The following is a 12,854-nucleotide window of genomic DNA, read 5'->3' as shown; positions in this document are numbered from 1 at the left end:
GACCCAGAAAGGGGAAGTAAGAGAGAGAGAGCGCAATAGACACGAAGAGAGTACAGGGGCTTTGGACAGGGCAGGAGGGAGGAATAAAGATCTTTTCATCTTTTCATAGGAGGTGTAAGCCTTACAAATGTAGTTATTAATTGATTCACTCAGCCAAAGTGTACAGTAAGAACGAAGGGCCAGCGGGTCAGTAAATGATGGGTGGTAAATCAGTCAATGAACCAAATGAGTGATTGGTTCAATAGGAGACTGACTACTATATATGTGGACGGGGGTGCTGGCTGGAGAGTGCAGGGATATGCAGGTAAAGGGACAGAGGGACAAAAGTATGCAAGGATAGCTGGAAGAATAAATGCTAGAGGGCTCAGTGGCTGAACGTGCAGATGGGGGTCAGGTCAGCAGGGGGTGGAGGGATGGGCAAATAGAGGGAGGGGAATTTGTAGCTGGGTGAATGAAAGTCAATTTATGGACTTGGTGGGTGAATTAATGATGGTGTGGATGGATGAGTAGATGGATGGATAGACGGACAGATGGAAGGATGGAACAAGTAAAAACACGAAGGATGAATAGATGGGTGGGTAAAAATATTGATGGAGCAGATAGATAACTAGAAGACAGGATGCACTGTGGGTGGATAGATCTGGTGCTTGAAAAGATGGGTAGAGGGTTGACAAGTGGTAAGTGGGAGGTGAATAAAGGGTGTGGATATAAGCCTGTGTGAAGGAATAGAGTGATACATAAATAAATTAATTGAGGGACTGAGAAGTTCGTACATGATCCCATAGATGAATAGAAGAATAAATGGTATGATTGATGGGTGACCAGTGGGCTAGTAGAATGGACAGACATATTAATGAATGAATGAATGAATGAATGAATGAATGAATGAATGAATGATTCCACAAAATTACAATGGTTCCAGGTGCTGACTCCCTAGTATCCTAATATTACATATATCTATACCCTTTCTGATAGATATATCCATATCTACATATTTATCTATTTCTATATCTACATATTTATCTATATCTATATATATCTGGTAGAACGGAGCTTGAATATATATTATATATACATATATATATATATCTATATCTATATGAAATTATCTCTATGTCTGTATAATGGCGTGGAGAGAAAGGGATACTTAAGACTGGGGCTCACCCTTCCTTTCTCCACTTCTCGCGTAGTCATTACGATGAGCCGGGAGTTCTCTTGCCATATCATCTGCCAGAAGTCATTGACTGTGGCGAGGAGGCACCCTTGGCAAGCGATGAAGGTCTTGGCATTCTCGTTTGGACTCACCAACCGGTTCTGCAGACACACAAAGACAGAAAGATGTGGATTAATGTCCACTATTTTTTCACCAGTTTCTAAGTGCCCCAAATATTTGAGACGGATAACAAAACGAGGTACCAGATGACAAAGCCCAGGATCACACACAATTGGTCAAGTGGGAAAAATGCATTTAGAATACAATCCGTTCGCCACATCTCCTCCTGAGACAGGTGGAGGAAAGCTGAATGTGCTGAAACAGGACTCCAACCAATGCCTGTTGGACCAGATGGTGTACCTGGTGAGATCAGTTCTTTCTAATCCAGAAGTCGCAATGTCTCTAAGTCTAATATGATCTTCCCTTACCTTGACATAGTTGGCATTGATGTAATCAGATCCTGGAACATTGGGGTCTCCGGATTCAAGGATAACTCTGGTTTCATCAACTGAGAAATAAGAATGATAAAAGAAGGGTACAGAGTGAGAAGGAAAGTGTCATCAAAGAGCTGAGGCAACTGGAGCGATTGGTACCTTCTTCCATACACTCTGGGACTGCCCCACAATAATGTCATACTGGAAGTCAGACATGAGCACCATCACAAGAGTTAGCGGGAAACCGGTCCCTCCAGAGCCAAAACACTGCATCTTAAATATTTGGCAGACAACAGATCTTAACTCCACAGCACAGACGTGTGCAACACTGGGAATGATGCTAGCTAAAAGAAACATTGCCCAACATCGGGGTGGGGCCGCCACACCTACACACACAGAATGGTGTAAAGATATGGACAGGGCCATCATGGTGGCGGAAAAGACTGTGTATGCGCGTAGAGGTTATCCTAAAAAGTGGATCAAATTGTGGGGAGGATGGAAAACTTACAGGGGGGGGAATATGTGCATTACCGACAGTGCCTCGTGATCCGGATCTGCCTTAATGTAAAGGACGCTCAAATATAGGCGGCCACAAAAGCACGAAGCAGCATGTGTGAGATGTTATAATAATCTTAACACACGATCTGTACTTTATATGACTGTATGAGTTCAATATTTGCGATGTATACGAACGATGTAACTGTGCCTCTTATGTTCAATAGAAAGAATTTTGTTTTAAAAAGAGCTGAGGCAACTGGAAGTAGGATATAGGTTGGACAGAGCCATCGGAAAGAACACAGGACACACACTGTTAACAGAGACCTTTCCTGGAGTCCCTCCCAATATGTTTAGGAGCTCTCCTCAAAGCAGATGAGACATGAATAGGAAGTCTCATTGGTTCAGCTCTAAAGCTGGATAGAGAGTGTCCTATGCATTTTTATGAATATTGATAGACATCCTCAATGTTCGTATCAGCATCCTCTGTGGTACTGATGTAGGGGTATGTCAGAGGTCTCCACATTGCTCCTACAACACACATCTGAACTCTCCTCAAGTTCCAATACATATGTATGAGACCTCCTTAATGCTCCAATCAGCTGCGACCCATCCATACAGGCAGATGTGCCACACCCCCTCACCATTTTGTGGATAATAACAGTGTCTGTCAGACTAAGCAAAGGTCAGTCTGACAGACACTCTTCTTGTTCAGTCAGCCAGGAGGTAGACATGCGCTCACTGCGCAGGCTCCTGGCTGCCTGAGCTGAACTTCCCCATGTTGAGGATTTCACAGCTCTGTTGGCGTGACCTTCTCAGCTTGGCAACAGTGCTTTGAGGCCCCTCCCTAGTGAGGAGGGGGAGTCACCGATTGCTTTGCCAGTCTTAAGCCATAAAGTGCCCACGGCCGATTGTCAATCAGTGATACCTCGTCACATAGTGGGGTTGGGTCAGCATGTCTCACTGACCCCATCCCACTTTGTGACGAGTGAGGGACTGCTGCCTCGTCTCATTGGCTGACCTAAAGTGAACCAATGAGAGAAGGCAGCAGTCCCAACCTTCCTGGGACCTCAGAGGATGTTCTCTCCAGGAGCTGCAGGGCAGGTAAGTTGAATGTTTGGTGAGTGTGTGTGTGTGTATACATATATGTATGAATTTGTTGTGAGTGTTGTCAATGCGTGTCTGTGTGTGCTAGTGCTTGTGACAGCAGGGTGTGAGTGAGTGTATATGTGTGTGTGCCCCTCCCGCCCCCCCCTTGCCAAAATTACCGTCCGCCACTGGCTCTAATGCAAATTCCTCAAATCTGATTACTTGTGTGAGGGTCATGGCAGGGTCGGAATGGCCTTAAGGCAAAATGGCAATGCATGAAGGGCTGGTCTGACAAGTCAGTCTGTGGGCCGCTTTTTGTCTGCTTGACGGCCACTTTCCTAACCCTGAACTCTGTGCAGGTCCGTCTCCACTCTTTCCCCAGGACCAGTGGATACCAGTGCTTACCAGTACCTTTGGCATGACACTTTCAGAGAACAATGAAGGCCAACCTAAGTGTAAACTTGGAGGTTGCAGGCAGATTGGTGGATGAAGTTATGGGAGGGAGGTCACAAAAGGTTTACTTTATTAAAAATTAATGCATGGAATCAATGTTAAATAGGAGAACAAAAAGGTTTGGTGAAGGGCCATACCTTATCAGCCCTGGAAGTGTGGAAGGGCAGTAGTAGGCTTTTGATATTGCTGGCTACATCGAAAGGCTGCCCCCAGGGCACAATGGAGCGGGACACTGGACACAGGGCACAATCAAAGGCCCTGTCCCTCAGCCAATATTTCCCAAGCACTGTATTAGCACAAGCGCTCCAAATCCATCTATTTTTTTTTGTTAGAGTTTGCTCTGGGTGTGTTATGGTTTGATAGTGACAATATCCTGCCAGTTTCAGAGGTTTTTAAACTGGTTATAAGGTTGCTTACCCATAACATTATTAAATACACATTTTATATCGAAATGCAGCATTTTTTCTTAGAATATAGTTTGGCAAATCTGCATAATTTGCTTTTTCATCTTTTAGATTTGCCTTTTCTCTTTTAGAGATATGAGAGACGTTTTCTATGCATATTAAACGCATCATAAATTGACTTACTCTACCCTAGGCTTGTCGACTCACCCTAATAACAAAGAATGTTCCCAGAGACTTTTCACACTCTGGACCTAACCAAGGACATTCCAACTGTCCCAGGTTACTGCTATGCAATGTTTCAAGTGAACTGCCTGAACAAACTATGAGAACGTGTGCAGACCCATTGAAGTACTACCACGAGAGAAACTTCGATTGCATCCTGTAGTAAAATGTTTCTTCTTGCTGGTTCCCTATTGGTGCACATCCTGAAAACCATGCACTCATGTAGAACGCATGAATGACTTTGTCTCAAGTCCTATAAAAGCACATACGGATTTCTATGTACAGGTGACCCCTTACCCCCAGCTTAAGAAGGCTAATCTATGATGGATTTCACTTAGCACTGTACTGAGTTCTTTGTACATAATATTTGGATGCTTTGCCGCTGAACCTACTTATAGCATGTTTGATGTAAACTGTCTATTAATTCTTTATCACTTGCTACCAAGCTTAATCAATTGTCTGAGGGTGAGGGATCTAGTCGGGAAGCACCAAACTCCGTATCTGGGCTACTCCGCTCCCAGTCCTAGCCGTTGGTTCGCCCCATGAGTTGGATTGCAGGAAAAGTTTACGTGCTGACAGAGGTTAAAAAAATACATTTTGGTTGAGAAACAGCATTTCAGAGTTGATGGTTTCTCAAGCCTCTACCAGTTTTTCTGTTGAGAGCAGTTTGTAACGTTCTCCGGTGTGTTCTCAAAGCCCTTGGGGTCGTCCCTGTGCCCATCTAAGTCACAGTAACATATTTTTAACAGAATAGTTTCTGAAATGTAGCTTATAAGTTCAAGAACCAAGTAATGGAGGCAACAGTGAAAAATCACATGTATTCTCAGACAGTCAGGTGATTCAGTTCTTGCACCGACACTGCCATTTTGAAAATCACAAAAAGCACTTGATCAATCAAGAGAAAGTTTATGTTTAAAGTTAAGACGCCAACTCTCTATTTTACTTATGTACTCTGTAAGTAGCCCAAAAATGACTGCCCAAGTTTACATCAAACCACAGAAAGATACCAGGTGGACCAAGCCCTTCGCCTCTGCCACTCTGTGCAGGTTTTGTTGCATTCTTGAGCAAAACTTGTTCTTATTGTTACGAGGCAAAAAATCTACTTTTGTCACACCTGCATCCCTTTAACTTCATCCCTCACTGATCTGTTGAAATGTTCAAAAAAACAACCGGCGTTGGGTTAAATTGTACTTTGTAAAACTCCATTGAGACTCAAAACAAAGGAGACCAACGTTATTAGGCATTAGGAAATTGTTTTCGCTGATCCATAACTAAAGATCAGCACTCTGATAGGCACAGGTACATTCAGTAGTCTTACATGGACACAAGAGCTCAGATCTCCTAAGGGCATAGGCTCAGAGCTCCTTCATGTCTCATAGGTGAGCACCACACCTGCCATCCATACTCACACGGTAGGATGTTCTTGTACCGGTTCTTGCTCTTGTTCTCCGGCCGCTGTCCTTCAGAGCGGTCTCGCAGCTGCTTGGCCTCCTGCTTCTGTAAGGCCTGGAAGCCACCAAGATAAGGCAGAATGTGAATTAACCAAGGAGCAAGATGTGATTGGGAAGAGAAGAGGGAAGAAGGACGATAAGAGTGAAGAGCAGAGGATGAGAAATGGATATAGTGAAGCAAAACAAGCATTTACAATGCAATGGTCTCGGCATTGTTAAAGTTAGAGCTATTGGCATTATTCATGACATTTTTAGTTATGTTTTTGTTTTTTAAACATATAAATAAATGGCATTGTCATTTACCATGCCAATAGTTTAATCTCTCGCAAATGCGAGATTTATTGCATTTGCACCCACACACAGAGCCACACACACAAAGCCACCCACACACACATACAGAGCCACTCACACAGTCATTCACATAGAGCCACCCACACACACAGAGCCACCCACACATAGAGCCACCTACAAAAAAAACTACCCACAGAACTCCACACAGAGCCCCCCACACACACACCTAGAGAGACCCCCACACACACACACCGAGAGGGCCCCCCACAAACACACACAGAGCCCCCCACACACACAGAGAGCCCCGCACACACACAGAGAGCCCCACACACACACAGAGAGCCCCACACACACAGAGAGCCCCACACACACAGAGAGCCCCACACACACACACACAGAGCCCCCCCTACACAGAGAGCCCCCCACACACACAAGCACAGAGAGCCCCCGCACACACACAGAGCCACACACACACAGAGAGCCCCCCCCCACACACCCACAGAGAGCCCCCCCACACACACACAGCCCCCCACACACACACACTCACACAGAGAGCCCCACACACAGAGAGAGCCCCCCCCCCACACACACACACACAGAGCCCCCCCCCACACACACACAGAGCCCCTCACACACAGAGCTCCACACACAAAGAGCCCCCCACACACACAGAGCCCCCCCCACACACACACACAGAGCCCCCCACACGCACAGAGCCCCCCACGCTGCCCACGGTATAACATGGAGTAAAGGTGAGAGGAGCACAGTTACCGGAGTGGAAGGTTGGGCTAAAGTGAAGAAGCAGCAGTGGCTGCAGCAATGTGGCGTAGTTATAGTAAGTTACGGGCTCACATCTCAAACAACTCAGCTATCCCTCAGGTTATGGAGCTCAAACAGCCTCCGAGCTACCCATGGGATTAGGTTGTTCACCCAGGCTCAGAGCAGTGGTATCCCTATTGCTATATCTCATATGTGACAGCAGGGCTGCCCCACAAGTTACCTAAATCAGACAGGATCTGGCTTCAGAATGCAGATGTAGTCCCCAACTTATAGATTTTAAAGGTGCAGATGTCATACCGAAGACATATTACCCAGTTTATGGGCCCCACTGGGATCTTACAGCGCTCAGACTTTACACAGCAGAAGTAAAACCCACTTAACATATCTTAAAGATGGAGGTGCCAGACTGATGAGATATCTCCTATGTTACCGACCCAACTAGGCTTTAGAGCAGAGTTGTCACCTAGGATGACACAGGATCAGGCCATATGCAGCAGATGTACCTGCCACTTTGCAGATACTAAAGATGTGTCATACCGAATACGTATCACTCCGTTTATTGGCCCTACATGCCTAGAGCAGAGCTGTCCTTAGAATCTTGCAGCCCCAGGCCTTGTGCAGCAGGTGTATCGGACACGTAACTGAACTTACAGGTGAGATGCCTGTCCGAAGAGATATCGCGCATTTTAATGGCCGTACATCTTAAGGCCTCAGAACACAGCTATCCCTAGGAACAGGCGGGCTCGGGCCTTGCACAGTAGATGTGTTGGCCACGTTACAGATCTTCAATGTGCAGAAGTCTGACAGCAGAGATATCACATAGTTTATAGACCCTACATCTTAAGGCCTCTGATCGTAGCTGTCTCTAAGATCTAAGGGCCTCAGGTCTTACACAGCAGATGTATTGGACAACCTAACAGATGCTAAAAGGAAATGCCACCCACGGTACCAACCCTATAGGCTAAGGTCTCATAGCGAAGTCCCTCGGACCTTCCAGTGTCGGGCTTCAGACACCAGAGCTGCTCTTCATGTTAGAGGTTTCAGCCACCACCGCCCTTAGGGTTACTATTTTGGTGCATGCTGACCCCGCTTTGGGCTTGGGAGCAGAGCCGGCATCAACTGGCTGATGGAGCGAGCATCCACCCGATCGATGGGCCTCCTATGCCCAAGGGCAGGAAGCTGTGGCGGGCGGGCTGACTGCCTGCAAAGCAGCGCCTGGTGGGCGCTCTGGGCACATCTGGTGCTCACACGCTCAGCTGCGAAGGGTCTTTTAAGCTGTCATTGATCTCCTGGGCGGAGGGTGCGTGGGGAGGGTGGGGGTGGAGCGGAGCAGGAGGAGGCCCGGTGGGGCAGCCAAGGGCCTGCACAGCTGCCCGCTTAGGGGACGCCGCGGATCGGCACAGAAACTGGAGCGCGCGGCTCCTGGTGCACCGACCGCATCCGGCGGGCGCCAGGAGACAGGAGACGTACGGCTGTGGAGGGACTGCCACAAATTAAACACGTCCAGGGCCCGGAAGGAGCTGTCTGCATGACAAGAGCTCAGCCTGGAGCGTCGCACATTCACCGAGTACGGACTCTTTAGCCAGCGGCGCCGCACAGGCTCTGATGTTCACTACCACACCTCTGGTGGCAAAAGGGAGATTCCAAATGTCAGAAAAAAGTTTTTAAATTAAATTCTGTAGCTGGCGGAACATGTTGGAAAAGGGGGTTGAAAAGCAACTCTCCACAGAGCTTACAGTATCGAGGTACTACAGAATCCACAGTGGAAGTAAGTCGGGCAGCCATTTTCTCGATGTGTCTGCTCACGCTGCCTGCACGCCCAAGTCGGCCCTCTGATTGGTTAATAAGGAACACCAATCAGAGAGCTGACTTGAGCGTGCAGGCAGCGTGATGAGGGGCGTGCTCTCTCCCGATGACGTCAGGGAGAGAAAGAAGAGGAAAAAAACGCCCCCAAATTTGGAAAAGACAGGACTTAAAGGGAGTGACGCCCCTCTCCTCCAATGGCTGGCCAGCAGTTAAGAGGCCAGCCAATGGAGAAGAGGGGCGGGTTCAAGCCCCCATACTAAGAATCATTAATTCTCTGACCGAGACTGCGCAAGCGCAGCCTACGGTCCTCGACCTAAAAAGGGAAAGAGGAAGAAATAGTAAAAATACCATCAAAGAACGACACGTCAGAAGACACATACCATGGGCAACCAAAGAAGAGTAAACTTAAACCAAAGCTTTAGACAGTCATGGTGTGAATGACGCAGGTGCTGAACCTCAAATCACATCTGTTAGAAATGCTGATATATGTGCAACTGTTAGGAAGGATACCTTAACAGATTTAGCTTAGGTTAAAAATGATAGGGCGAAGAGTGGAAAGTGCGGATTGACATGAGAGGGCCAACCGAAAAGAGACAGAGATGAGATCAAGGAGTACTAGATTCGGACAAGGGAGAAGATGGACAAAGAGAGGGAAAAGGCAGGAATGACAGACGAGAGACAGAGTGAGAGAGAGTTTGATGGAGAGATTTAGTAAGAGAGCAAGAGCAGTGATATAAAGTCCTTAAGGCCAGACTCCATTTTAAGTAGGCTGCTGGCTCCATCTTGGGTAATGGAAGGGGACATTTTCTCAATTTTAGGAAATAGGAGTCCCCATTTAATTCTCAATTGATGCAGAATCATTATCATGTCTGCCCTTAACGCAGATGTTGCCTGGCATTATCATTACAAGGACTGTGAAAGTGTCAAGTCATTCAAACAATGATAGAGGTATCACCTGTCGCGACATCAGTCAGGGACAAGTGTCTAGTTATCACAATGTCAAATCAGAGCAAGCACAGGCATATAGTCAAAACAGTTTAGTCTGAATTGTCATCCATATACCTTATATGTTCTTCAGGTTATACGTCTGGAATGTACACCTTGAAGTAAACAGCCTATATCAGAAACTCCTGAACTTATTCCAGAAATTCAAATCCTTTATAATAGATAGTGTAAAAGGACTGCCACTTGAACACTTACCATCAGAGGTTCTTTGCCCAGATTATTACACCAGATACTGCAGGAGACGGTCTTCACTGCTGCTGGCACACAAAGAAGATGCTATATCGTAGCTGATGAAGATAACGAGCTGAGGCCAAGAGAAAGAAGGCTGCGGAGGTATGTGCTTTCCTTTTGCAAGCAAGACAGCCTTTACACCTCTTTGATAACCACAGCGTTTCCGGTCAACAGGGTATGAAATGTGTTGCTTCTCCCCAATAAAGTCTAGATTACAAGTTCTATTTTCCATGCTCTCCTAAGGTAGAGTGTGGAAGTAGGGTTTACAGTGTTAATTTTGAAATTACATTTTAACTATGTTAGAAATGTTCATTTTATGTGCGTTATTCGCAACATGCTTATTTGCTGTTATTATTATATTCTGTGCAGTGATTTTAGATGTGATGAGAAACAGGCTCGCTCTGTTGGAATAAATGCTTTTAGTTAAAAGACTATTCTTCTTAGTGTCATTTGTGTGTGTGATATTATAAAGAGTGAAATAGATTTGTTTACGGTACCAGTGTCCCAGATCCCGGTTTAGGGATTGTAAGCAATCCTAAAACAATGATTTCACATCAAGAGTGTATTGGGTGGGGTTCTGCAAGTCTACAATAATCTGTCTTTCATTTTCAGCATTGGTGCATTGAGCCAAAGTTCACCTGTGTCACCATTGGGTGGGAAAGCAAACCTTGTAGAACCATGTCAGAGTTGTTGTTTCAGCAACAGCAAACGTTTGGTGGAATGAGAGAGAATAGGGAAGAGTGTAGAAGGGTAGATGGGGTGAAAAGGGTCAGAGGGAGAGGAAAATGGAGGTTAAACAGAGGATGAAGCAAGAGAGAGACAGAGCTAGAGAAAAACAGAGCCTGCGAGAGACATTTAGAGTCAGAAAGAGAGGCAGAAAGAGAGAGCAAACAGACACTCCAACTTACATCAAACTCTTCCCAGAACCCAGCTTTGGCTGTGTCCGCCACATCAGATTTCTTGTCTAGTACCTTCATCCGGTTCTCAATGTCAGCAGCATGGATCCTGGTTGCAAAGTACGGCTGGAAAGACCCAAGGAGCAGGACAGAAGACACAAACCAAACAAAGAGTGCTCAGCTTTAGAGACAGTGAGAGCTTCTGGATGCTGGCAGTGTTGAATACTGAAAACATCTACAGCAGAGGACAGTAGGGGACACCCATGCACCGACTAGGATGTGGACTGTTAAAAGTACATTACCATTATTCAAGTAGGCGAATGTAAAGGAAAACATATGCACAAGTGGCATACAATGAACACAATTTAGTAACATCCCAAATTGTGGGTCTGTGCGGCAGAATTACCATCCGCAAGGAAGTCCTGCTCTATTTGAAGAAGTCCATCATACCTGCACTATTTTCCCCTCACACTGGCTACCATTGTCATGAGAAGTGTCATTATAGGGGAAACCCCATTGATAAACTCCACCTCACCCATGTGGACACAGTGGAAGTACCTCTCAAAGTTGGTGTATGTTGTCAGAACCCACACTAGCTGGTTGTGATTTTGCAGCATGTTGTATAAATATGCCATCTGTTTCAATGACACGTTGAAATCAAGTCAGCAGCGTCATTCAGGGTGACATCGTCGTCACACAAAGGTGGACCAATTATACGGTATTAAGCCACAAGCATGCCTCCATTTTTGGCTGCGGTCTCATTTTAACCCACCACAGAATAACAAACCAGTTATTTAAAACCTATACAGTTTAAAATGTATGCCTTGCAGGTTACTTGAAGCTGTATTGAAATGGTTGTAAACTTAAACTAGATATTTTACCGGGACTCTAAATTGTGACCTGCAGGAAACAGAATGATACCTGCAACAATATCATGGAATCACCAAACTCTTATATATAATAGAAATGTGTCACCTGCGCTTGAATGCTATTCTGTGCAGTAGAAACGTTAAGCCTCTGAGCTATTTATTTAGAACTTGAAACTGTAGACCGAGTACACAGAGATCGCCCTAGCAACAACCTTAACTTCCAAAGTTATCCTACCACTACTATACAATGAAGCTTACTGGATACACATAGATCTATTAGCATAGACAGAAATAGATTAAAATGAGGTTTGTTGTGACCAATTCAGCACACCAGAATATCTTTACTATTAAAATTTTCGCCTTGCTTTTTTTGCAGGCAAAAAACTTTGTAAAAAAAATAATGCACAGGCTGTCATGAACGCTGATCCTCATGATGCCACATCCCTTGACTTGGTCACTCATGATTTCACCCAGGTTCTGCTGCCACCCTCAATTTGTGGGTTTGCAGTATATTTTACCATTCCCAGCAGTGACTGGGGTTTTCTTGGATCAGTATTCTGAAAACATTTGCTTTTCTTCTGAGAGATTTCACCGCTCAACCTGAACTGCTCATGACTAAACAGAACTGCTAGAAATTGATATTTTGCTTTTTATTTTAACTGCACATAATTTTTTCCCAGATTTCTGTCAACTTTCATGGGTAGGAGAGGGGAATCTTTAGAGAAGCTGGAGCAGGGACCTTTGGATTGAAAAGCACATTAGTACTAGAGGAAACCCGATCTACTGGCAAACTTCAATCTGGTAGTCAAAGACTGAGTCAACAAGCCAACCCCCTCCCTTCTCTTCTTGCTACAACTTGCCCAGCTATGCAAGTCACGCTCAGCCTCTTTCGAGCCTGGTTCAACCAAGAAGCAGCTCATCAGTGGAGAATGCAAACGTAAAGCCAATTATTTTTTGGAGGAGGCATTAAAGACAGGTGCTTGGCATCAGCCCCTAAGGAAAATATAAACTTGCTGCAGAAAAACAATAATTCTATCAGCCCTTGTATCTCTCATGCAACTTCTTCTCAGACTACATTATACAACAAGAAACCGATAAATGAGCAGGATGTTGAGAGATGGGTGGTGTGGGGTCTGACCACTTTTGTTTGTCTCCTGGATCTTGTCCATCTGAGGAATCCTAAGACACAGAAAGGGATGACTGCTCTGGGAGGGA

General features: G+C 45.5%; 1 protein-coding gene across 7 annotated transcripts in view; it reads right to left on the bottom strand.

The window, feature by feature from the left end:
• LOC147706439 (tyrosine-protein phosphatase non-receptor type 6-like) overlaps positions 1 to 12,854 on the bottom strand; it is a 247,846-nt gene that overhangs the window by 62,976 nt on the left and 172,016 nt on the right. For all 7 annotated transcript variants that reach the window (XM_086932937.1, XM_086932934.1, XM_086932936.1 and 4 more), the window contains 4 exons: positions 10,783 to 10,896; positions 5,720 to 5,816; positions 1,642 to 1,721; positions 1,165 to 1,314 (listed from right to left, as the gene is read on the bottom strand). In XM_086932937.1, the coding sequence (XP_086789063.1) occupies positions 1,165 to 1,314; positions 1,642 to 1,721; positions 5,720 to 5,816; positions 10,783 to 10,896 (441 nt within the window). The remainder of the gene's footprint in view (positions 1 to 1,164; positions 1,315 to 1,641; positions 1,722 to 5,719; positions 5,817 to 10,782; positions 10,897 to 12,854) is intronic.

Source organism: Lissotriton vulgaris, chromosome 7 (genome assembly GCF_964263255.1).
Source record: "Lissotriton vulgaris chromosome 7, aLisVul1.2, whole genome shotgun sequence".
NCBI classification, from domain to species: domain Eukaryota; kingdom Metazoa; phylum Chordata; class Amphibia; order Caudata; family Salamandridae; genus Lissotriton; species Lissotriton vulgaris.
Note: the sequence above shows the minus strand (reverse complement) of the source record. Positions and strands in the feature narration are given on the sequence as shown.